At 48.3% G+C, this 27,040-nt stretch overlaps 1 protein-coding gene across 1 annotated transcript in view; it reads right to left on the bottom strand.

Annotated features, from left to right (window-relative positions):
* The window catches only part of gpr155a (G protein-coupled receptor 155a), a 130,856-nt gene that overhangs the window by 11,256 nt on the left and 92,560 nt on the right, over positions 1-27,040 (bottom strand). The window contains exons 15-16 of the mRNA XM_084314870.1: positions 25,202-25,266; positions 23,656-23,787 (exon numbers count right to left, since the gene is read on the bottom strand). Coding sequence (XP_084170996.1) covers positions 23,656-23,787; positions 25,202-25,266 — 197 coding nt within the window. The remainder of the gene's footprint in view (positions 1-23,655; positions 23,788-25,201; positions 25,267-27,040) is intronic.

Genomic DNA, 27,040 nt, shown 5'->3' with positions numbered 1-27,040 from the left:
GTAATTTACAGATCCCTTCTCTGTAATCACAGTGGCTCCTACTGTACCACAACTCTAAAACGTTGTCTGACCTTGGTCCCGAATAATATTGACTCTGTTTTCCCCTAGATGTAGAGACCTTTCTGAAGTTCTATGCTCAATGTTTGTTCAACCACGCTTTTGTCTTTGTGGGAAGCGAGCAGGGCGGGATCATCAGCGTACAAGAAGAGGTCACAAGCTGAGTTTAGGTCATTGATGTATAAAAGGAAGACGAGCGGACCAAAAACAGACCCCTGAGGAACACCACAGTCCACCAACTTTGGTTTGGACATCTGTCTGCCTTTAACCCTTTCACTAACACTCTACCAAAGGGTTAACCCTTTCACTACCACTCTACCAAAGGGTTAACCAGTGGTGCGTTGGTCATGGGACGGGGTTGCACGCCGTTCAACCAGGTCTGTGAGCAAGAGCACGCACACGCACATGCATGGATGTGCACGCGCGTGCACACAAGAATGCGCTGCATTCGACTGATACGCCAACTTGCCAAGTACCCACCTGGCTACTTTGCATAACATTAGCTCAGGTCATCAGGTGTGTTCAAATACGTCCTCAGATACATTCACACAAAACTTGTGAATGAAATGTGTTACATTCCATTCCTAGAGGCAATTAGGCATTGTCTTTATTCTGTGCGCACGCGAGGGAACATTTATCTGCGTGCGCGGGAGCGTGGGCGTCATTAAAACACAGTGCAACCAGGTATGAAATCACCAACGCACCACTGGGGTCAACCCTTTCACTGCGACAATACAGAAGGTTAACCCATTCACTGCCACGCGACAAAGGGTTAACCCTTTCACAACCGCACTACAGAAGGTTACCTTCTGTCGTGTGGTAGTGAACGGGTTAAGATAGGAACTGAGCCGTTAAAGCTGCGTCATTGAAGCCCTGACGTTTGAGCCTCGTTGACGAGGTGAAATGCTTTCTGGAGGTCTAACGTTACCATTCCACAGCACCTTCCCCCATCCATCACTCCTCTGATGTGGCCTGCGGGAAGCAGTAGACCAGTGCCAGTGGAATGGGACCTCCTGAAGCCTGATGGGAACTGGAACATAAGAGATATGCTTATCAATCTGCTTGTATTATAATCCTTTCAATGACTTTTTCGATAATACACTCAAAATAGAAACAGGCCTCTAGTTTCCTTGGTTCCAGTTTGCTTCCTCTTTTGAAACAGGGGAATAACTTGTGTCTTCAGATCACTGGGAAATGTTCTTGTTTCGATGGATTTATTAACTCTTTCACTGCGACAATACAGAAGGTTAACAACATGTGAAGAAGGAAGGAGGAGTAAAAGGCAGCGAGTGAAAGATTGTGCAGAAAGAGAGAGAGAGGCAAGGGAGGAAGGCTCAGCAAAGCACATGCACCTGTAAGCTGTAAAAAAAATTGTATGTACATTTACACAGGGATGCAAAGACACCAGGCACGTGCACACATATAGCCCAAGGGGTGCTTGAGCACCTGCCATTTTGAGCCTCAAAAAAGTGCCAGAAAAAAAAATTCGTTACGCATATAGACTGCCCTTCCAACTGAAAAATTTCAGGATAGAATCAAAATATTAGGTAAAGAGAGAGAGATGCCCCATATTGCAGTTTGCATGGCCTCCTCAGCGTGCCTCTCCGCGGACCTATATATTTTATGCATAGCGTGGTGGTGATGATGATGATGATAGAAACCGCTGTGGCGCATACAGTTGAATGCTGGTATTATACTCACTGAGGGACACGAAGAAGTCAAGTCCGATGGGATTTGGGAATCTCAAATACAAATCGGGATTGGAATAAAAAATGCATTTATATTAAACAATACAGAATATACAGCACTTCTTGGGGTCTGTAGGGTAAGATAAGATAAGATAAGATATTCCTTTATTGATCCCCTTGGGGAAATTCAGGCATCATAGCAGCATGGGGGGGAGGGGGGGAGGGGTACAGGTAGTAAAACAACACAGTATACAGGTAGTAAAAGACAACACAGGCAGTGTAAACAATTTGATCAATATGGTCAATATAATTTACTATCTGACTAGCTGAGGAATATTCACATTATTCACAGTGTCACATGAGGTGCAGTATGCAAGAGGTAGTGTTATAATAATTTACTATCTACTGAGTATACATTAATCAAAGTACCAGGGTAGTCTACTTTGTCCCCCTTGGGTTCCTATAAGTCCCAGGTCAATGTCTGGTAGCAGTCGCTGTCGCTGCCCCCTGTTGTGGGGCCTGGAGGCTGCTAGTCGCTGCCCACTGTTGTGGAGCCTGATGGCCGCTGGTATGAAGGACTGTCCGAGGCGGTTAGTTGAGTGTCGGGGGGGGATGAGTCTGTGGCTGAACGAGCTTCTCATCTTGACTAGCTCGTCGTAGAGGGGGTGGTAGGGGTTCTCCATGATGGCATCCAGCTTCCTTATCATCCCCCTCTCTACCATCACCTCAAGTCTAGGTAGCTCGACTCCCACCACGGAGCTAGCCTTCCTCACCAGCTTGTTGAGCTTGTTGGTGTCCCTTGAGTTGATGTAGCCTCCCCAGCATGCCACAGCATAGAAGAGGATGCTGGCCACAACAGACTGGTAAAAAGACTGCAGCAGTTTGTTGCACACATTGAAGGACCTGAGTCTCCTCAGGAAGAACAGCCTGCTCTGTCCCTTCCTGTAGAGGGCCTCTGTGTTGTCCGACCAGTCCAGTTTATTGTTCAGGTGTACCCCAAGGAACTTGTATGAGTCCACCATCTCCACATCCACCCCTCGGATGGAGATGGGAATCGGGGGGGGCCTCTTCTTGCCCCTCCGGAAGTCCACCACCAGCTCCTTGGTCTTACTGGTGTTGAGTTGGAGGTGGTTGCTGTCGCTCCACCCCACGAAGCTCTCCACCAGGGCTCTGTACTCCTCCTCATCATCGTCGGTGATGTAGCTTATGATGGAGGAGTCGTCTGAGAACTTCTGCAGGTGGCACCCGCTGGAGTTGCGGCAGAAGTCTGAGGTGTAGAGGGTGAAGAGGAAGGGTGACAGCACAGTTCCCTGGGGGGCGCCGGTGTTGCTCACCAGTACGTCAGACTGACTGTCCTTTAGTCTGACGTACTGTGGCCTCTCAGTGAGGTAGTCCTTGATCCAGGCCACCAAGCCGTGCTCCAGCTGCATCGCAGAGAGCTTCTCCGCTAGCAGTGACGGCTGGATGGTGTTGAAGGCGCTGGAGAAATCAAAGAACATGATCCTCACTGAGCTGCGCGGCTTCTCCAGGTGCGTGTACGCTCTGTGGAGCATGTAGATGATGGCATCCTCCACCCCGATGTTTGCCTGGTATGCAAACTGCAGGGGGTCGAGGGAGTCACGCACCAGGGGCTTGAGGTGTTGCAGGACCAGTCTCTCAAACGTCTTCATGACGTGTGACGTCAGAGCGACTGGCCTGTAGTCGTTGGGGGTGCTGGGACGTCCCTTCTTGGGCACCGGGACAATGCAGGAGGTCTTCCAGAGCTGGGGCACCCTCTCCAGCCTCAGGGAGAGGTTGAAAAGATGCTGGAGCGGTGCTGCCAGCTGCTCTGCACATACCTTGAGCACCCTGGGATTGGTGTTGTCCGGTCCTCTGGCCTTGTTTACATTAATTTTGGAGAGCTGCCTACTGACCTGACTGGTTGTGATCGTCAGGGTTGGGGGTGGTGGGCAGTCTGCTGGTGTTGGGGGTGGGGTGCCGTTGCTGATGGGTGTGGGGGGGTGGGGGGTGGGGGGGCTGCTTTGTAGGTGTGATCTGGTGCTGGTGTCGATGGGTGGGGGGAGGGGTGTGGGGAGGCCACTCTGGTCAAAGCGGTTGAAAAACGAGTTGAACTCGTTTGCACGCTCTGGAGGGCCCTCCACAGCTGTGCCCTGCTGTTTGAAACCAGTGATCTTCCTGACCCCCGCCCACACCTCCCTGGTGTTGTTGGCCTGTAGTCTGCCCTCCAGCCTGTCCTTGTAGCTGACCTTGGCTGCCCTTAGCTCTTTTTTGAGCTCCCTTTGGACAGCCCTGGCCTGCTCAGTGTCCCCTGCCATGAAGGCCCTCTTTTTCCTGTTTAGCAGGTGTTTAATGTCCTTGCTAATCCAGGGTTTATTGTTTGAGAAGCAGCGTACCCTCTTTGTGGGTACGATGCTCTCCTCACAGAACCTGATGTAGTCTGTGATGCAGTGGGATAGTCCATCAATGTCATCACCGTAAGCCCTCTCAAACATATCCCAGTCTGTCGACCTGAAACACTCCTGTAGCTCCTCCTCGACGTCGTCAGACCACTGTGGGACAGACATGGTGGTCGGAGGCTGTCTCTTAATGAGAGGCGTGTATGTGGATACAAGCCTCACAAGGTTGTGGTCTGACTGGCCGAGGGGGGGCAGGGAAGTCGCACTGAAAGCCTCCTTCACGTTAGCATACAGGAGGTCCAGAGTTTTGTCTCCCCTGGTTTTGCAGGTGACATACTGGGTGAAGTTTGTCAGGGTCTTGTTCAGTCTGACATGGTTGAAGTCCCCATTGATAAAAATAAATGCATCCGGGTGTTTTGTCTGAAGCGCCGCGACGGTGGAGTGTATGACGTCACTCGCCTGCGCCGCCGCCGCGCTGGGAGGGATGTAAACAGTGAGAGCCAGGACGTGTGTTATTTCTCGCGGTAAATAGTATGGCCGCAGACTCAGTGCCAATAGTTCAATGTCGGGGGAACAGATACGTTCCTTAATGGTGATGTGCCCCGGGTGGCACCATTTGGAGTTCACAAAGACAACAAGCCCTCCGCCTCTCCGCTTGCCGCTCTGTTTACTCCGGTCGGCGCGCACCACCGTGAAACCCTCCTGTTCTATTGCACTGTCCGGGATGTTCTCGTTCAGCCAGGATTCGGTGAAGCACAGTAGGCTTGCCTCCTTGTACTCACGCTGGTTGATCATCAGGGCTGAGAGTAAGCACTTATTCCCTCCCCCCTGAACATTTATGGAGATGTATGGGCCTTTTAAGTCAGTGATAAAAGTGTCTTTCAAGGATAAGTGAGCTCCTGCACTGATTATTATAGTTCAATATTCAATATTTGATCACCAAAACCCCCCAAAAAGCATAAAAAGGGGGCCCCCCCCACCCGAAAAGGGCCCTTGAAAATCTGGCTTGTGCGCTACGCACGCTCGGTTAAAACACACACAGGTATAGTGCCCTTTTCAGCCTTTGAGCACCTGCCCCTCTAAAGTCCTGTGCACATGCCTGAAAGACACAAATACTGGTATTGGATACTGGCAGGAAAAAACAGGGTTCTGGTGTCAGTTAATTTCCCCCCAATGCTAATTTCCAATCCTCAAGAGCAATGAGTAATGATAGAAATCAAATTGAAGAGACTTTTCAAGAAGGATGTTTTCAAGAAGGATTTTAGAAGGATGTTGAATATCTAGTCTTTGAACTAAGTAGTTTCAGCCACTAGGTGTCACTAGAGCACCACCAAAACAATGTGTAGCGCACCACCAAAACATAGGCTGGCTGCTGTACTAATGCGGATCAAACTCAAACTAGGCATTGCAGATCTAATATGACTCAATCATGAGCAATATCATATCAAACTTACCACTAGAAATGTTGTCAGAAACATCATTTAGATTCTACTTTAGGTAGAAAAAGAGAAAGTTGACAAGCGAACACGCCGCCATTTTCTTTTTGAAAATGGGAGTAGAGAACCAGGGATCTCCCGCTAGCCTTCTGTAGTGTGGTAGTGAAAGAGTTAACCTTCTGTAGTGTGGTAGTGAAATGTTAACCTTCTCTAGTGTGGTAGTGAAAGGTTAACCTTCTGTAGTGTGGTAGAGAAAGGTTAACCTTCTGTAGTGTGGTAGTGAAAGCGTTAACCTTCTGTAGTGTGGTAGTGAAAGGTTAACCTTCTCTAGTGTGGTAGTGAAAGGGTTAACCTTCTGTAGTGTGGTAGTGAAAGATTAACATTCTGTAGTGTGGTAGTGAAAGGTTAACCTTCTGTAGTGTGGCAGTGAAAGGGTTAACCTTCTGTAGTGTGGTAGTGAAAGGGTAATCTTCTGTAGTGTGGTAGTGAAAGGGTTAACCTTCTGTAGTGTGGTAGTGAAATGTTAACCTTCTCTAGTGTGGTAGTGAAAGGTTAACCTTCTGTAGTGTGGTAGTGAAAGGTTAACCTTCTGTAGTGTGGTAGTGAAAGCGTTAACCTTCTGTAGTGTGGTAGTGAAAGGTTAACCTTCTCTAGTGTGGTAGTGAAAGGGTTAACCTTCTGTAGTGTGGTAGTGAAAGATTAACATTCTGTAGTGTGGTAGTGAAAGGTTAACCTTCTGTAGTGTGGCAGTGAAAGGGTTAACCTTCTGTAGTGTGGTAGTGAAAGGGTAATCTTCTGTAGTGTGGTAGTGAAAGGTTAACCTTCTGTAGTGTGGTAGTGAAAGTTAACCTTCTGTAGTGTGGTAGTGAAAGTTAACCTTTTGTAGTGTGGTAGTGAAAGGGTTAACCTTCTGTAGTGTGGTAGTGAAAGGTTAACGATAGGTTATGTATATAACCTAGTTATATTAGTATTGGCTGAGCGTCCCGCTCTTAGCCTTATGAGATACCCCTTATCTCCTAGTACCTATTGTACCCCAAACGACAACTTAATGCACCCACACCTGATGGGGCCCCGCCCCTATGGAGGCGTAGCCTATATAACCATGACTATGGTCACCAAACACTCTTCCTCGCCAAATCTGGTTCCAGCAAAAGATCCCTCAAAAGGGAACTCAGGGCCGCGCAGAGCCCTATCGTTATATCTCGTATTGGCTTATCACGTCCCGCTCTTAGCCTTATGAGATATGGGTTAGAGCGGACGCGAGACCCGACAGATGTACCCCCTGAGGACCCGTAAGCCCACATCAAGGGGTGCGGGGAGCCCTGTCACCCCATCCTTCCTAATGAAGGGGGGGCGCAGTCAACTCCACCTGAATGCGAACAAGAGGGAACCAGAACCCCTTGAACACACCGCATAGGCGGAACCACGTGTGACTCAACACACTGTGGCCCATACCCACACACTCCTGCTACCCTACCAAAGGACGGGAAGCAGGAAAGGCCACAGACCCCAGAACCGCCTGGGAGACAGAACCCCCGGTCATGTCCATGAGGTAAAACCTTACAAAGGGGCCCGGGGAGGACCATGAAGCTGCAGCACAGATGTCCTCCACCGAGGCCCCACCCAGGAGAGCGGCAGAGGCAGCCACCCCACGAGTGGAGTGCGCCCTGACGCCCCCAGGGGGATCCTGCCCAGCCAACGTGTAGCAGAGGGCAATGCCCTCGCACAACCAATGGGACAGGCGTTGTTCGATAGTGCCCTACCGGCATGAGAACCACCGTGACAGACAAAAAGCTGAACGGTGACCCCGAGGTCCTGAGTACGGCTGAGGCAATACCCAAAGCACGGACTGGACATGACAGGTGAAGGCCCGCATCTAACTCACCACCGTGAGGAGGCGGATGAAACGCCTGAACCACAATATCCCTGGAGCGGAAGAACTCCGGATATTTACAGGCACGAAGGCAGGATTAGGCCGCAGAGTGGCACCGCAATCGGAACGAAAGACAGGCACTCTGGTCGTACCGAGAGAGCACAAAGCACACCCATGCGTCAGCGGAGGTGACGGCCAGCAAGAACGCGGTCTTGAACGACAGCTGTTCCAACGGCGCCTGCTCGAGCGGCTCAAACGGGGCCAAGGACAACCGACCGAGGACCAGGTGAAGATCCCAAGTCGGAGCCCAGGAGCGTTGCACCGGCTTAACGCGTCAAGCACCAAGCAGGAAACGCTTCACAAGAGGGTGGCTGAACAAGACATCCCCTCAAACCCCTCATGATAGGAGGATATAGCTGCTGCATATACCCTCACCGTCGAAGCCGACAGTCTATCAAGGAGAAACTGGAGGTAACTAAGGACAGCATGCAGGAGGCTGAGTCCCGGCCCCCCGCCTCACACCACACTTGGAACATACGTCATCTGCCCGCGTAAGCGCGACAGTGGAGGGAGCATGCGCATTCTGGATGGTAACACCATCAGGATCAAGAACCTGCGCCCCTCAACGTACCCGTCCCAACAACTGACCTAACAGATGTATGGGGAAGAATCCCAGGCGGCACGGCATCGGTCCCAGACCTGCCTGGCTATGTCCAGACGTAATCCCCACCCGTCAGGATGAGGACCGCCCCGCGACAGTACACCTGCACCCACATTCTCCCTGCCGGGGATGTGGGGAGCCCTCAGGCCGCGCAGATGGAGGACGCCCATAGCCAGCCGCCCGCCGCCTGGTGCAGACAGGGGGAGCGTACTCCTCCCTGTCTGGCGATACACGACACTGACGTCGTATCGTCCGTCCTGATCAACACTATTTGTGGACCAGAAGGACCGCTTTCAACACCAACACATTGAACGTAGCGCAGACCGGGCAGCATGGTTTGCCAGCTGCCCCCTACTGCGTTGGCCCGACGCGTCACCAGCGAGGGAGACGTCGGTGAAAACGCAACGTGAGACAGCGCCGTAACCGTCCTAGGACGGAACCTCCCGAGCGTGTTGACAACACGCTCTGAGAGGGATGCCCATAGCCCTCCAACCGTTGACTGGGAAGAGGAGTACTCTACATCCAGTCTACAGCAACCCCAGGCTGGTAGAGACCTGCCTGGTACGAGACCTGACGATCCACCTTGACCGTGAAGGACCAGAACGTCGTCAGGGCAGAACACTCCGTAACCCCTGACGACGCATAGGCCCCAGTGCGGCCTCCACGCACTTGGTGAAGATGCGGGGAGCCATAGAAAATCGAATGGCAGCCTCTGGTACTCATACGCTAACCCTGCAAAGGAAGCGTAGGTAAGCCCTAGGATGGAAGATCGGAGATGCGCATACGCATCCTACAGGTCTATGGAGGAGAACCAGACCCCCACCTGACAGTGTTCAACAGGTAGGAGACGATCCAAAAAAATGCTGAACCTTCCCATGGGACAGGTCCAGCCTGGGTCTTACACCCCTCCCTCCCGACTTCTCAGGCAGAGAACACCGGCAGGAGAACGCCACGACGATGGCTTGCTTCGTCCACAGAGATTGGATCTCGTTGACCAGAGCTGTCACTGCTGGAGACCCTGACAATAGGGTCTGTACCAAACCTGAAAACGGGTGGGGTTGTGTAAACACAAGTCCCCGCCTCAGCGTTCTCTCCATCCACCTCGACATATGGTACTGCCGTAGTCATATGTAATGACACTCCCAACGCACCCGCCGCCATGTGGCGCAGGTCCGCCAGGAACTGTAGATAGTTGGCCCGGTCCCCCCGCTGTGCGTAGCCAACCCTGGAACCGTGCGAGCAGGGCGTTCCGTGTCGGGACATCTGACCCTGACACCACCCACGAGGCAATCGCACCCAAGGGGGGACCCCGACAGAAAGCGCCGGTTTGATACGGGGGGCTTCCTAGGTGAAAAAAGCCCCCCCACTGAACACCCCTCCAGAACATGCTGAGGAGTTGTTCTGCAGCCGGACATGCAAGGTGTAAGGACCCCATGGGTTCCTACTAGGGATGCTCGATATTGGCTTTTTTACCGATACCGATATTCCGATATTGTCCAACTCTTAATTTCCGATACCGATATCAACCGATACCGATATATGCAGGGTTTCCCCCCCAAAAAAACGAATAATTTCAGGTAACTAATCATTTCACTGGATGCAATATTGTTATTGTTTTTTATTTAAATTTTTTACCGATACCGATATTTTCCGATATCACATTTTACTGCCGATATCGACCGATAATATCGGTCGGCCGATAATATCGGACATCCCTAGTTCCTACACACCGTAGCCCTGCAGTGATATTACTACCACCTCAAATCACGCGTGCCTGCGACCACTGCCAATATTTCAGGAGTGGGAGGCACCAACATGATACCTGGCCTGGCGAAGGCGAGGCCGGAGAAGCCCGCACTGTGTGCCTCAAAAGGTTTCGAGCCCCCCTGCTGACAACACTTAAGTTGACAGACGTAACACCAGGCTCAACCAACACAGCTTATGGTGTGGGAGCCGCTTGACAGCACAACATTCTCACGGACAGACCCAGGCTCAGCCATCAACTGGGTGTCAGCCCCTGTCCCCATGAGAAGTGAAAGTGGGGCCGCCCGCGCTTCAACGAAGGCACACGGCCCGCAGCCAAAGGAAACAATCAGAGCCCACTTTTTACGCTGGTGTTGGGGAAGGGAGTGATCGGAGAGCGGGCTGCTCGCGGCAGGACGTGACGGCTCGTTTGTTCAAGCCGAACCCATCCTACTGTCGGCCTTGTGGACACCTGTCGAATCAACGCCCAGGATACCTCCGGCGGGGGAAAACATGGCCACCTGTCGAGGGCCTCGTCATCGCCGCTGACGAGGCCGTGCTCTCTCTTCTTCTGGCTGCGCGGTGTGAGGCGGTGTGGGGCCTAGGACAATACCGCCCGCGCTCCAGCAGAAGACCAAAATCCCCTGCGGAGAGGGGAACCCTGAGCGGTTATAGCTTGCGGCTGGGTCAAAGCTAATAACGTCAACAACCTCGCGCAAATAGTCGACGTCGGCTGGCCCTCAAGGCCCCGCCACCAGACACCATTTTTATTTTTTTTTAATAGAAAAAAACAGCAATTCGAACACAATTCTAATCGCTGCCAATTCCATACCGTGGCGGTACAGGCTTTAACAGCCCACCAGCCACTCGCCAGGCCGACCCACCCATGGCGTCGGCCGGGCGGGGCACTGTTTCAATATGTCAAAAACAAAGGACTGATGTTAACACGGAGCACCAGTGGTGGTTGCAAACAGCAACCTCCACTGTGGTGTGCACCATGAAAGGGTTAAATGAATAAAAGAACTAAACCACAAAATACTGTAGAATGAGCAAACCCATATACACAACGTTAAGGGGAGGCGGACCAGAACAAACTAGTCCCGCCTTCATTCAAAATATTCACAACAGCACACCAGCCCTAGCCTAGCCCATTTACCAAAAAAGGTAAACAAAGCCCCCCCCCGCACTACTCCCCCAGTATACCGATTGACCGTCAGTATGAAATGGTTGAGAGGAGAGAAAGCTGTAGCAAAGACAGACCTTCTCATAGCAGAGTGACAGAACGAAACAATAGCCCACTACACTACTACAGCCTAGCGTGAGGCGATGTGGGACCCGGATCAACAACCGCCTGCGCACAGACACGCAACATGTTTACCATGTCGGCTGGACCCATAGCCCCACTACCCGACGCCAATGTGGATAGGAACTAGCCAGCTGAGCCATAACCCGCCGTTAAGTCCCATCCTGCAGTAATATAGCTCTACTGCTACACCGCCGAGCTCACGCATCGGCCCCAGATGGGGACACCGTTCCACAGACCCCGCCGGAACACAGGTAACGTACCTGGCTAGGGTACCTAGCCACGGCCTACCCTGTTGTCAACCCATTTACCCATAAAAAAGGTAAATAGGACTCAGCAAAAAAAACCACAACAGCTACCGACTGACCTTCATTGATGAACCGGGCAAGAGGAGGGAGAAGTGACAACATCTCACGGCGGAGACATTAGAACAGCGTAGCAATTAGCATGTAGCAGTAGTGGTAGCATTAGCGATAGCAACCTCCGGTAAGCTTTCAACATTATGAATCTTCTCTGATCTTTTCATCCTGCTAGTTACATATGGTGCACGCAGCCGATACGATGGAACGAAAATAGAGGAAGAGTGTTTGGTGACCATAGTCATGGTCATATAGGCTACGCCTCCATAGGGGCGGGGCCCCATCAGGTGTGGGTGCATTAAGTTGTTCGTTTGGGGTACAATAGGTACTAGGAGATAAGGGGTATCTCATAAGGCTAAGAGCGGGACGCGATAAGCCAATACGAGATATAACCTTCTGTATTGTGGTAGTGAAAGGGTTAACCTTCTGTAGTGTGGTAGTGAAAGGGTTAAGACAAAACACATTATATCCTATATATAATTTGATATGAATTCCTCTTGTTTCTTTGAAGTACATTGTTTACAGCTTGTTATTATGTTTTCTTTTTTTTTATGGCCATCTCGGTCTATATGTTCACTTACTGTTTATGTGTCTTGTAAGACCATATGGACTGGGCATACATCTGTATGTAAGACACACAGAATAAAAAAGATCAATCAATCAAAAGTTGATTGGCAACCGGTTTGGCGAGAAACGGTGGTCCAGTGTAGTTCAACGGGGGACTGTATTAATTAAGCATGGCCTCATTAATGAGATTAGATTAGATTAGATTCTGATTTATTGTCATCATGCAGCACAAGTACAGCACAACGAAAAGAAGTTTGGCATCCAACCAGAGTGCAAATGTAACAGTAAAGTGCAACAGCAATATACAATGTAGGCTATAGGCGATTAAACTGGATATAAAATATATAAATTAGTACTACTGAGTAATAGTGCTAATCAGCTGTATGTACAGAGTTGTAGTATTAATATGTACAGTGATACAGGTGTAAGTCATACTGGCCAGCAGCGTAACTAGTAAGAGTAGGTAAGGGATATGTACAGATATAGATATAGTATCTACAGGTATGTAAAAAAGATTTTATTGCTCAGTCCTTTTAATCTCCCCCACAATGCAAAGCATTTAACACATCCTCTTTTGCTGTTAGCTAGCGTTAAGCGCTAATATTAACTGCCATAAATGGTAAATGGTGCATTTACATAACAGCTTTCATGCAAAGCGCTTTACAATTAGAGGTTAAGTGTCTTGCTCAAGGACACTTCGACACGCTGCTCGGGAGGAGCGGGAATCGAACCGGGAACCTACGGATTACCAGACGACTGTTCTACCTCCCGAGCCAATGTCGCCCCATAAATTACTATAATAAGTTATGAACTGCCCTCCGCTCTGCTGTAAACAGAAAATACACTTCATACAATCAGGAGAGAGAAAAACTAGTTTTAAGCAAATATGTACTTTAAACAAGTAAAATAATCTGCCAGTGCAGTAAGCAAATCTGGTTTGGCAAGATTTCTTGAAATAAGTAAATATATCTAGGGTTCTCTCTCCTGATAAAGTTGGAACGGGATTCCAGGGGGAAAAAAAGTCTGTTTACTGCAGAGCAGGAGGGTAATGAAAGGGTTAACATTCTGTAGTGTGGCAGTGACAGTGTTAACGTAAGGTTATGTATATAACCAAGTTCTGTGAATTATGGCGACGCTCAGCATCATCTGCACTGTACTTCACTTTGTGCACGTGCACTGAATAAAAAATTCCACCATGTACCTTTACATCCCAACATTCGTCTGGCCACACCCCCATCCGCTTACCTTCATAAGCAGGTGTGTGGTCACCTACTCGCCTCCTTCCCAAACTTTCACCACAAGGCGAGATCAAGGGCCGCAGCGGCGTCTGATGCTGAGCGTCGCCATAATTCACAGGACTTGGTTATATACATAACCTTACGTTCTGTTTCATTATGGCTTTCGCTCAGCATCATCTGCACAAGAGGAGCTGAGCGGGAGCCATAGCTCGACAAATGTACCCCGCTGAGGCCCCCCACAACCATCAGACCGGGGAGGACCGATCCCCCCCGACCCTCCCTAATGGAGGATACCCTCCCTATTGGAGGCTTACGGGAGAGAGACGGATCCGACCGTGCGAAGAGGAACTCAAGCAACTCAACGCACAGGGTGAGCAGACCGTGGCTTGACCCCACGACTACGCACACGGACAACCCGCATGCCACCAGGGAACGAACGGAAGGAACAACCCTCGTTACTGCCCCCAGAAATCACGGGGTCAAGAGCAAACCCAACCCCGTGGCAAGGCTGTAGCAGCGGAGCGCGAAGGAAGACCCAGACCCACTGAAGGGACTGGATTCCCTGGAAAAAGGGGGCCCGGAGAGGTCAATGACGCCAGGCATCAAGACCCCACCAGGCGGTCACTTAGTGACACCGCCGCCCACATCGCCAGCGTATTCGGATAGGGCCCCTCCAAGAGCGGGCCCTTTCCCCCCAATAGTACACCGCCTGGCACACTGACCCTGCAGAACAGGCAGTCAGCATGGCCGTAAGCACTCAAAAAAGTCCAACCAACGGAAGCAGGCAGCGCACCGGGGAAACCAGGCAGCAGGCTGTAACCTGAACCTGGAGCACTGCGGACGAGACAGGCGCCAAAGGAGTCAACTGAAAACAGCCCCCCCCGGCGGAAGGGGCGTATGCTGGCGTTGTTGAGCACCATGACAAAGCTTCCATTAAAAAAAACCCACCCAGAGGGGTCGAGGCAGAGAAGGCTGACACGATTGGCAGACGTCATGAACGTGCAGGGGCACACTCAACCGGGTAACCCAGGAGTTGACTCTGCTCCAACACACCAGGGAATCAACCACCCTCTTGGTACACAGACGGTGGTTGTTCCTATAACCCCTCAAGAAAAAACTCCAAAACACACCTGCGGGTATACACTGGCTATACCGCAGTACAAGTGTTTCAGTTTCCAAAAAAGGGTTATTCCAGGCCTACGGGTCGACGAAACATTACTTCGGACCGGGCCCGGCGGCTCGGGAAGCACACAGGGTTACCAGAGGAGGTCCAAAAGACCACCCAAACAGCCCCCTCTTCGCCCCCTCTTCGCCACCGAACCTGCTTAGCTTCCGAGATCGGACGAGATCGAGCGTGTACAGGTTGGTATGGCCGTAAGCCATTACGATAGTGCTGAGTACAACATGTACCCAACAAAGGGTCTCCATAACGCCTAACACTGTGACACCCGGGCCGACCCGGCATTTTCCCCCCCGAAAAAAGCACAAGTCACTCAGGGTACCAGAACAGCAGATCTGCATCCCCGGCGGACAACGGGTTAACTGACCTGGACCAGCGCGACCAGACCAGTCCCGTGCCCTAACCACGCCGACATGCCCACTCCAGAAGAAGGGGTAGGTATGCGTGTCGATCTAAAACATGAAAAGAGGGCGCCACCCAGACGGTCCCATTTGGATTGCGCTCAGTGGCCCACCCCAAGGGCGTGAGACCCCTCTACCTATGTTCTGAACTATTCCGTTAACATCCCCCAGATATGAACAAGAATTCATCGAGACAACCTAGTAAACTGGCGCTCGGAAGAGACAAAACTCCATCCCAGTTGCCCTATAAAAACGCTGTTTTAATAACGAGCAACCAAGGCGCACTTAGCCCCTGCGTGATTCTTAACAGAAACACCCCGAGCCAGCACTATGTACGCGTCGAGACCCAAACACATCAATGGATAGTCTAGCAAGACACCAAACATTGTTCCTCCAAGTCGCCTGGGAGAACGACACGGAGCCGTCGTGCTTCATGTTCCTTCCTCTTTTTATTTAAAAAAGAAAGAAACACAGACTGACATGAATCCCACGTGATGCAGCTGAGGGTAATTTTTTTTTACATTTTTACATCCCACCACCCTCGCCACAGGGAGGAGACGGAAATCCCCAGAGAGACTTCCCACGCAAGCTGTATAGATTGAAAAGAATATATTGCAACATTGAGCTATGTAACACTTGGGTTAGGGCTCTCCGAGGAGGAGGCACTGAACCAATACACACTCAATAATCGAATTGAATCGAATACACACACAATAGAGCAGAACTCCTTTTTGAAGTTCTACTCACCTTGACAATCTGAGGAGGAGGCTCTGAAACTCTGAGGAGGCTCCCTCACAGGGAAGGAGAGTCCGAACTCACAGAAGGCACTTCTCCCTGAGGAGGAGCTTCGTGAGGAGGAGCTCTGACTCCCTGAAACAGATCCATAACATGGACCTGAACAACCCACGGAAGTCTTACCAACAGAGACGCGCTCAGTGACGTACTCTATGTAGTGATATGCAGTAGGTACCATATAATGCCGGTGTGCAACCCGGACAATATATAAGAGTGCACCAGTATGTATGAGCGTCGCTATGTCAACCAAGTAAACTTGAGTCCAGTCTGCAACTTGTTGTCTTCATTGTCTCGATAACACTTCATGGTGACAGCGGTAACAGTAGTGGATTGCTACAAGCAGGACGGGAGATTGTCTGAGGATCATTATGCATCGGCAGTAGTAGGAAACCCGTCACTCCGTCAGCGCTAACTCGGCGCTAATGAAGCAATCTGACAGCTGACACCTGATAGCAGCAGTCCACACGCTGGAAGCGCAACCCGAGTGAGAAGACGTCATGGCATCACATTTGCCAACAATGAATTGGGCCGACCCGGATCAGGGTGAGGCTATTTCATTGTTTAAACAAAAAATGTCTCTTTACCTGGAAGATGAGGAAATAGTCGGCGATGCTAAACAGGCACGGAAAATATGTCGTGGCATTGGAGATGAAGGACTGAAACGGCTGAATGCTAGTGGACTCAGTGAGGCTGACAAGAAAAAGCCAGCCAAACTATGGGAATTCTATGAAGGTCAGTTAAAATTGAATGTTAACTTTAGAATCCATAGGCTCCAATTAATGCAATATAGACAAAAAACAGACGAAAGCATTGATGATTTTGTGACCAGAGCCAGAACATTAGCTCAAAAATGCCAGTTTATTGATGAAGAGCTCAATGAACGTTTAATGGAGCTGATCATTGCCAGCACACCCCACGATGCTCTGAGGAATGACCTGTACAGCAAACCCAAAGGCCATCCTCTACAAGAGGTGCTACAAGAGGGGCGGAAATATGAAGCCCTATCAGCAGGAAATGAACAGTTACACCAACTGGGTATGTCACATGGTGAGAAAATACATGCAGTGGACAGAGGGCGAATATGCCAAAACTGTGGCAGGAGCCATAAACCCTGTCAATGTCCTGCATTCAACGATGAATGCTCTGCCTGTGGTACCAGAGGCCACTGGGCGAAGTGCTGCAGGAAAAGCAGGCGGCAGGGACAACAACGCTTCAGTCAAAGCCAAAGAAGCAAGTCTCCACCACCACCACAAAGACAGGACAGACAACAGGCCTCCAGGAGTTACCACAGACAGCGGGGTGAGTCCCATATCAATGCTATAGACAGCACAGAGGCTGATGAAGAAGGGGAGTACCAAACAAAATTCTACTCAATCACCATCAGTGAGAAGTGCATGCACAGCATTGAGAGCAAGCCACCCAGAGAAGAGGCATACACAACACTGAACGTGAGACCACCTGACCTACCAGGCCACAGACATACACTCCGTCTAAAAATAGACACAGGGGCATCAGGCAATACTCTTCCACTACGCACCTTCAGACAGATGTATGGCAAGGATGCGTGTGCGCAGGAAAAGCTGAGGAAAAATTACAGGAGGCTATCGGCATACAGTGGTCATCAGATTCCCTGTATGGGTACTATCGACATTCCATGCCAGTACAAAGACTCACAATGGATCAATGCCAGGTTCTATGTTGTGGATGTGCCAGGTCCAGCTGTAGTTGGACTGCCAACCAGTGAGCTGTTAAACCTGGTAACTGTCAATGTTGATACAGTAAACAAGAAGGTTAACAACAGCCAGAAACCACTGAAGAGGATATCAAACATTGCGGAGCTAAAGAAAGCTTACCCAGACCAGTTTGATAAATTAGGCAATTTTAGTGGAACCGCTAAGCTCTTCTTGAAAAAGGATGCTGAACCTTTCATTGACCCACCACGGAAATGCAGTATCCACATCAAAGACAAGCTAAAATCAGAGCTGGATAAAATGGTGGAGCAAGGTGTAATAAGAAAGGTGGAAGAACACACAGACTGGTGCTCCAGTCTGACGTACGGCACGAAAAAAGACGGCTCCCTTAGGCTATGCCTAGATCCTCAAAAACTGAATGCCAGCCTTAGGAGATGCCCACACAAAATTCCAACTGTGGAGGAATTAAACCCAGAATTTGCTAATGCCAAAATATTTAGCAAGCTTGACGCAAAAGCAGGGTATTGGTCTATACACCTGGATAAAGACTCACAACTCCTAACAACATTCCGGACTCCATTTGGCCGGTACTGCTGGAAGCGCTTACCCTTCGGTCTGAGTGTGTCTCAAGACCTCTTCCAGGCCAAGATGGACCAGATCCTAGAGGGGCTCCAAGGTGTGGTCAGCATAGCTGATGACATAGCAGTATATGGAGCAAACGAGGAAGAGCATGACAAGAACCTGACCAACCTGATGCAACGAGCTGGCGAGGCAGGTGTTGTTTTCAACAGCGACAAGTGCACCATAAAACAAAGCAGCATTTCCTTCTTCGGCAACCTGTACACAGGCAAGGGCATCATGCCAGACCCAGATAAGATCAGGGACATACAACACATGCCAACACCCCAAAACAAAGATGATCTGCACAGATTCATGGGAATGCTAACATACCTGTCCCCCTATATACCAAAGTTTGCAGATAAGGCTCACACCTTGAGGGGGCTGCTAAAAAACGAAGCTCCATGGATATGGGACACTGACCACCAGAAATGCTTCGAGGACCTGAAGTCTACGGTCACCGAGCATGCATGTCTGAAGTACTATGACCCAAACACACCTTTAACCCTTGAAGTGGATGCATCACAGAAGGGATTGGGCATTGCTTTGGTGCAGAACAACAGGCCCATCGCCTTTGGCTCAAAGACACTGACTGACTGCCAGTCAAGATACAGCAATATAGAGCGAGAGATGCTAGCCATTATATATGGGATGCAGCGATACCACACGTACCTATATGGGAAATCGTTTCTCGTGGTAACAGACAACAAACCACTCGTGACCATATGTGCAAAACCACTGCATGCTGCACCACCACGACTCCAGCGCATGCTGATAAAGACACAAGGGTACAATTATGAAGTCATGTACCGACCCGGTACTCAAATGATCCTGGCAGACACCCTCAGCCGGTTGCCAAACCCAGAAAACCATGGGGACATAGAGCTAGATGAGCGCATTGATGGAGTTGATATGGAGATCGAGGATCAGAAGCAATATGCCATTGCATTAATAAACTTCTCCCCTGAGAAACAGGACGCTCTCCGTACAGAAACAGTGAGGGATCTCAAACTTAATGCCCTCAAAGAAGTCATTCACCTAGGATGGCCAGAGCACATCAAAGACCTGCCGAAGGACCTGCGTGCTTACTGGTCCTTCAGGGATGAGCTCGCAATGGAAGCAGGAGTCATATTCAAAGGTAGACAGGTACTCATCCCAGACTCCATGACTGAGGACATCCTGAAACAGTTACATGTGGGCCACCAAGGGATTGAGAAAACGCGTCGCCTTGCCAGAGAAAGTGTCTATTGGATCAAAATGAATGATGACATCGAAAGGGTGTGCAGATCCTGCAGAGTGTGTGTGGAACATCAAGATGCAAACCCAAAAGAACCTCTCCACCCACACCACATACCATCCAAACCATGGCAGTCTATCGCTTCTGACCTATTTGAGGTCAAAGGTCGCCAGTTCCTTCTGACTGTGGACAGGTATTCCAAATATCCACTGGTGGATGAAATGCCTAATGTGTCTAGCCATGCAGTCGCACAAAAAATGCAGATGTACCTGTCACTGTTTGGCCGAGTAGACGAGATCCTAACAGATAATGGCCCACAGTACACAGGGCAGGCCTTCCAAAGGTTTGTAACAGACTGGGGAGTCAAACACATCACAAGCTCTCCCCATTACCCAAAGAGCAATGGGTTCATTGAAAGGCACGTGAGACACATCAAATCAATTGTGACCAAAACCCTGGAACAGGGAGGCAATCTACAGATGGCATTACTACAGGTCAGAGCGACGCCCATCGACAGTAAACTGCCATCACCAGCAGAATTGATATTTGGGAGACCTGTCACCACCCTGCTGCCAAGTCGGGCAGAGCCAGGCAGGGAGGAGCATAGGATTCACATGGAACAGAGAACAGCGGACCTAAAAGAGCATCACGACCGCAGCTGCCGCAGAGAATTACCCCCACTCTGCCCCGGACAGCATGTGACTGTGCTGAACAAGGATAGAGGGACATGGCATCCAGCTATCGTTGTACAAAAATGCATTGAGCCAAGAAGCTATGTTGTACAAACACCAAATGGCAACCAGGTCAGGCGGTGCAGGAGCCACCTGCGTGAGCTATACATCCCACAGATGCAGAGAAGTCCAACACAGACACACTTTGCTGTGCCACAGCTTCAAGAGGACACCCACGAGGGCCCACCGGAAACACCTACAATGCAGAGTGACCCACCGGAAACACCTACGATGTCACCCTGTACTACACAGGTGCCCAATAGCCCAGGACCAAGACGCACAAGATGTGGGAGGGCTGTGAACAGACCAGATTTTTACAAAGACTATGTGACCTGAGCACACATTATTGCATGGAAGGTGCCCACTACAACGCCAGGAACAACGCCAGGAGCACAAGGCTGGGTCGTCAGGGGGACTCTGGTGCTTTGTTATCATTGTGGTATTTGGGGGTGAATGTAAACCTAAATAAGGGGGGGGATTTGCACTTGGTGATGTGATTTCAGTGGACTATTGACATAAGAGTGTTCCGCTAATTATATGGGGCGATGCTGCTAAACAGGGGGGATGTAGTGATATGCAGTAGGTACCATATAATGCCGGTGTGCAACCCGTATGTGCACCAGTATGTATGAGCGTCGCTATGTCAACCAAGTAAACTTGAGTCCAGTCTGCAACTTGTTGTCTTCATTGTCTCGATAACACTTCACTCTATGGCGGGGGAATTTCCGCGGTGCACACGCCCAATCTTCCAGGGCGTGGGACCAGGAAACTCCCGCCCCCCCCCTCTTACCGTGTAACGTGCCGAACAGCAACGTGACAGGAACCTTGAAGGACAGGAGGTTTTAACCCCTGACCAATCAGAAAAGGGGAGGAAGGATTACCAGTTCACCCCTTTACGACCCCACACCCATGATACGATGTAAAGTAGAGCATGACACAGTCATAGCCTGCTACATGAAGCATCGAACAGCCTCACATAGCTCATGTACTAACCTGCTATCTGATTTTTACTAAGGAAAAACACAGAACAGAGAGGGCCCCTTAAGAGCCCCGGTACCAGACTTACACATGTGCTTTTGTGAGCCAAACCTAACCCAGTTGTAGATCACAAGACACACACAACCCTTCATCATAACAAAAAATGGCAAAGTACACTCTTACAGAGGAACGCCGTTTTTCATAACGAGAGAATACAGAATCCTCGATTATGTATTGGCCACAGGCCTTGCTAAGCACACATGATAAGTGACCAAACAATATTTTCTTTAGGAAAAAATTGTTTCTCAAGCGGAAAGCACAACCCCAGCAATTAAGCTGAGGGTTACATCGTATCCCCACAAACACAGTGACACAATATATTGTAACCAACATGTCTGAGAGGAGGGGGGGAAGCCCCAGGGAAACCGGGGGGACACCCCTCTTATCTTACCCTTGATACGACCAAGGCGAACAGGCACCTCTGTTAATGTGTGAACATACTGTTCATTGTCATCACAGGCTGAGAAAAAGATTCATTCCTCAATCACATGTCACTAAGCATAGCTTTACAGGTTTAATTAACCCTCTTAGTTGTGAGTTCACCCACGGTACAAGTACAACGTTACATGAACACACATGTTCTCATCACAACCAAACCAGTTCATTTTTACACACGTAAAAAACAACACCGATTCACTGCAGAGAGAAGCTATACCAGCGACAAGACAATTCACACACAACACGCGTCGTATCATCAATGTATTGCAGCAACACATGTTTTGGAAACATCGTTATTACAAAACATTTAGAAGGGAAGAAAAGAAGAAGTGTTTAAAGTCCGGTCGGGACTCCTACCTTCACCCAGAACGCAGGCGGAAAGAACCGCAACACAGGTTAACGGGACACCGAGTTGAACCCAGCACCTCCTGCGCCGGTGACGAGGGTATGTCTGCAACGCCACCCAGCCGCCGTTATCCATGTTGACGAAGTCCTCGCTGGCACTGGCAACCGGGTGTAGGGTCGACTAACATCCTCTGTCAAAGATGACGTCGTAGTCAGAGTGTTTTAAGGCATGTTATAGTCACAGTATCGTATCAACAGTGTAGCATTAAGTGTAGCATTAAGTCCGACTGATAGCAACAAGCTAATGTTTACTAGCCTGGTAAACACAGCGAGCTAGCGCCGCAGCTAACAGCTGATTGGCTAACACAGTAGGCCACAACTAGCACGCCAGCTAAGCAGCTATCACCTGAACTGTACACAACGACATAACAAGCCACACTTCAGACAGGCCGCTGTCCAAGTCCCTCCCCATCCTTAAGAGGGAAAAGAAAAAGAATGTCAAACACAGTTTTCAACAGTGATCCAGACATACAGCGGGGCCAGCACAATTCCCATTTCGGGCTGCAGCCGACTTTGAGCATGGAACTCCCGATAAAGAAGATCCTATGCCCACATTTCCTCGTTAGGGTGTACTTTCACTTTTATGTGAAAGATGGGGCCTGCACGGGACAAAGAAGCATCCGCTCGTCCAGAGAATCCTGGGTTCATCAGGCCCTGGTCGCGGCCCACTAGATTGACCATCATGGGCGTCAGACCAAGATCCTCCGACCACCGTTTAAGCCAAGCAGAGGACCCCAGTCTGGAGTCGGCGTTTCGTAAAATTGTCAGCTAACCCCCACAGCATCAACAACAACCAGAGCTCGCAAGCAAAACAGTACGTACCCCACCCTGGAAACAACCGCTTCTCACAACAGTCGGTGCTTCCCACAGTCCAGCTGTATGGCCGGAGGGCCAAACCCATCCAGCCGCAGCAAGGAGGACTGTAGCTGGGGAGCATGTCAGCGGCGTGAGCTCCTAATACGAAACAGCCGTTAAAGGTCAGAATGATCATCATCTTCCAGACACTCCAGTAACGAAGACAATATCGCCGTATTTTCTCGAAATAGTGAGAGAGAAAATAAAGATATGATGTCAACGTATCTTCCCGTTCTTTTGTTTTCCAACTTTCTTCTACTAACAACCTCGTCAAGTGGGGATCTACCGAAGGCACTTCCTTGTGGTGAAAGTGAAGAAGGAGGCGAGTAGGTGACCACACACCTGCTTATGAAGGTAAGCGGATGGGGGTGTGGCCAGACGAATGTTGGGATGTAAAGGTTCATGGTGGAATTTTGTATTCAGTGCAGGTGCACGAAGTGAAGTACAGTGCAAATGATGCTGAGCGAAAGCCATAATGAAACAGAACCTTCTGTATTGTCGCAGTGAAATGGTTAACCCTTTGGTAGTGTGGTAGTGAAAGGGTTATTAAGTAAATCTAAAAGTGAATCTATTGGTCTTATTGAATAAAATCAATAAAATCTATTGGTCTTATTGAATTGGATCAGTTTTACTGAATTAGACTAGAGGTTTCTTATTTTGGATTAGTTTGCTACCGAATCAATTCACTTTTTTTATTGACCGTTTTTGTTGAATGATTGGTTTCTACTGGATTTGTGTTGAATGGGTTTGTATGTCTGTCATGAGGATCAGTATTTTATTTATTTGTTTAGTGTATATCTAGCGTCACATGGCTGTATCTCGTGCTTCCATGTCAATGGAAAAATTACAATAAACTTAACTTTGAACTTTGAATTAAGTGCCATATCATGCTTTCTCCAAAAAATCCTGCAAAACTGAACATCTCCCGTGGTGTTGGGTCCTCACCTCCTCTTCTGCACCATGTCCTCACAGCACTGGTCCTGGTGGTAGCTGGTGAACTGGGAGCATGTCGTACTGGTGTCCTCTGACGACTCAGGGTGCTTCTCCAGCCGCAGCCTGGACCACAGTCTGTACATCCTGAGAGGACACAGTTCACAGAGGTGCAGTTGAAGAAGGCTGAGACAAGTGCGTGAAATCGATAAGTGGCATCACTTTTTTTGGCATGTGTTTTTTTCTTTAGCATTTTTTTTAATATACTTTAGTTTATACTAGGGATGCTCGATATTGGCTTTTTTACCGATACCGATATACCGATATTGTCCAACTCTTAATTTCCGATACCGATATCAACCGATACCGATATATGCAGGGTTTTCCCCCCGAAAAAACTGAATAATTTCAGGTAATTAACATTACATATATCTTGTTGTGGAATTAACACAACATTATGCATACCTTTGACAATAAATTAAATCAGAATTTGTTCTTACTTGCTTGCCTGTGTAAATAAAGGTTATAGAAATGTAAAAAAATTCAAATAAAATTTTTTTTTTTTGAAAACCGATACAGATATTTTATGATATCAAATTTTAATGCCAATATCGGCCGATAATATCGGTAGGCCGATAATATCGGACATCCCTAGTTTATACTATACTAAAATACTAGGTATTCTGGCATGTTTTAGTTAAAACATCCCCATTTCATGTAAATTCAGTTGAATTGCAACTCTGCACTGTGCGTTCAATATGCAGCGCACTCCTCCATCACATCCAGAGACCGCCGACTATAACATGAGAAGGATCACTGTGGTCGTTTTGAACAGGGAAATCTGTAACACTAAAGATGGCGGCAACGACAAAGAATTGCTGCAAAATAAACATAAATTTGTTGTTTAAATAATAATATACTATAGGCGGCCGGGTAGCGCAGCGGACTAAGCATCTGTCTACCACCGCAGAGACACTGGTATCGAATCCAGCTGTCAGCGGTGCCTCCGGCTTGGCCGGTCGTCATACTGACACAATTGGCAGTGTCAGCTGGAGGGAAGCCGGTGGGTGGTAATCTGGTTGTTGTAAACAGCGACTCCTACAGGTCGGGGCGCCTGCACAGTGAGGAAGGGAGATGGTGAAGGTAGTGTGACCTCCCACGCGTTACACCTCACCAATGAGAGTCCTCGCTGCCAGGTGAAAAGAGGCTGCTGGCTGTCTCCTATGTATCGGAGGAAGCATGTGATAGACTTCAGGGCTCTCTAGACCGGCAAGTAGGGGGCAAATGCGCGCAACGACCAGGAAGGGGAGGGGGGAATTGGCATAACGACTGAATTGGGATGGGAGGAAAATACAAGAAAAATAGGAGGAGAAAAAGTGGATCAAAAATAATAATATACTTTTTTTTATACTAATACAAATATAGATATTTATCGATATTTTTTACCCGATTTATCGATTCTTCCAAATGGCATATCGTCTCAGCCTTAGTGCAGTTGAAGGTTTTGTAGTTATGATAAAGAGAGTAATATTGTATCTTTGAAGTAATCCATGTTATTTACCTCTTTTTAAACGGCAGGATGATTAAATGCTCGTCGAGCCCAAAAATGGCAAAAGAGAGAAAACCCTGGGGATGGAAAGCATCATCATCATCATCATCATCATCATCATCATCATCATCATCATCATCATCATCATCATCATCATCATCATCATCAGCATCATCATCATCATCATCATCATCATCATCATCATCATCATCATCTTCATCATCACCATCATCATCATCATCATCATCATCAACATCACACATGGAAATTGGAAAAATTTTACCTAGTGCTCATTGCTCAATATTTAAAAACGACAACATTAACTACAATATTTAAAAACATTATCTACCTCTATATAGAAATCCTTCTACCTGCATATAACCCATATAACTGTATGATAGCATGTACAATAATGCTGTATATACCATATATATATATATATATATATATATATATATATATATATATATATATATATATATATATATATATATATATATATATATATATATATATTATTTATTTATTCTTACTGTATATATATATCTATTCACATCTGTCTGTACATACCTGCATAATCCTTTTTACATATCTGTAGATACTATATCTATATCTTTACATATCCCTTACCTACTCTTACTAGTTACGCTGCTGGCCAGTATGACTTACTACCATAGTGGCTTTATACCTGTATCACTGTACATATTAATACTACAACAATCAAATTGTTTACACTGCCTGTGTTGTCTTTTACTACCTGTATACTGTGTTGTTTTACTACCTGTACCCCTCCCCCCCTCCCCCCATGCTGCTATGATGCCTGAATTTCCCCAAGGGGATCAATAAAGGAATATCTTATCTTATCTTATCTTATCTTATCTTAACTCTGTACCTACATCTGATTAGCACTATTACTTACTTGTACTGTACTTGTGCTGTATAATGGCAATACATTTGTATCAAATCTAATCAAATCTAATTTAATTGAATTAAATCACCCCTAGACTACTATTCTGAGAGCAATGGTATTTAGTTAGGTAAAAAAATAAAATAAAATAAGATGATTTTAATAATCCCCTTGGGGAAATTCGGGTGTCAAAGCAGCATGGGGGGGGGGGGGGGTAGCTTCACAGTCCTATACAGTCCAGTATCTATATTCACTATAGATACACTTAAAGTATAGATACAAATACAATATAATAATATAAAAAGTACAAACACAAGATAGTCCAGTGATATGAGTCTCTAGTGCAAAACAAAACAAGATAGTCAGTACGGTGAGGTGAGTCTCTAGTTCTAGTTCTCAGTTGTCCCGAGTTGTGACAAATAATAATCCCAAGTGAGTTAATGGCCAGCGGTCATGTTGTCATCACACTGTAAAACATGGTGGTGATCATGTTGGCGTCACACTGTAAAACATGGTGGTGATCATGTTGGCGTCACACTGTAAAACATGGTGGTGATCATGTTGGCGTCACACTGTAAGAAATGGTGGTGATCTTGCGTCACACTGTAAGAAATGGTGGTGATCTTGCGTCACACTGTAAAACATGGTGGTGATCTTTTTGGCATTACACTGTAAGAAATGGTGGTGATCTTGCGTCACACTGTAAGAAATGGTGGTGATCTTGAGTCACACTGTAAGACATGGTGGTGATCTTGCGTCACACTGTAAGAAATGGTGGTGATCATGTTGGCGTCACACTGTAAGAAATGGTGGTGATCATGTTGGCGTCACACTGTAAGAAATGGTGGTGATCTTGTTGGCGTCACACTGTAAGAAATGGTGGTGATCTTGTTGGCGTCACACTGTAAGAAATGGTGGTGATCTTGTTGGCGTCACACTGTAAA

This window comes from Notolepis coatsorum (genome assembly GCF_963971535.1).
Source record: "Notolepis coatsorum genome assembly, chromosome: 5".
Taxonomy (NCBI): Eukaryota; Metazoa; Chordata; class Actinopteri; order Aulopiformes; family Paralepididae; genus Notolepis; species Notolepis coatsorum.
The sequence above is the reverse complement of the archived record's forward strand: the minus strand, read 5'-3'. Positions and strand labels throughout refer to the sequence as shown.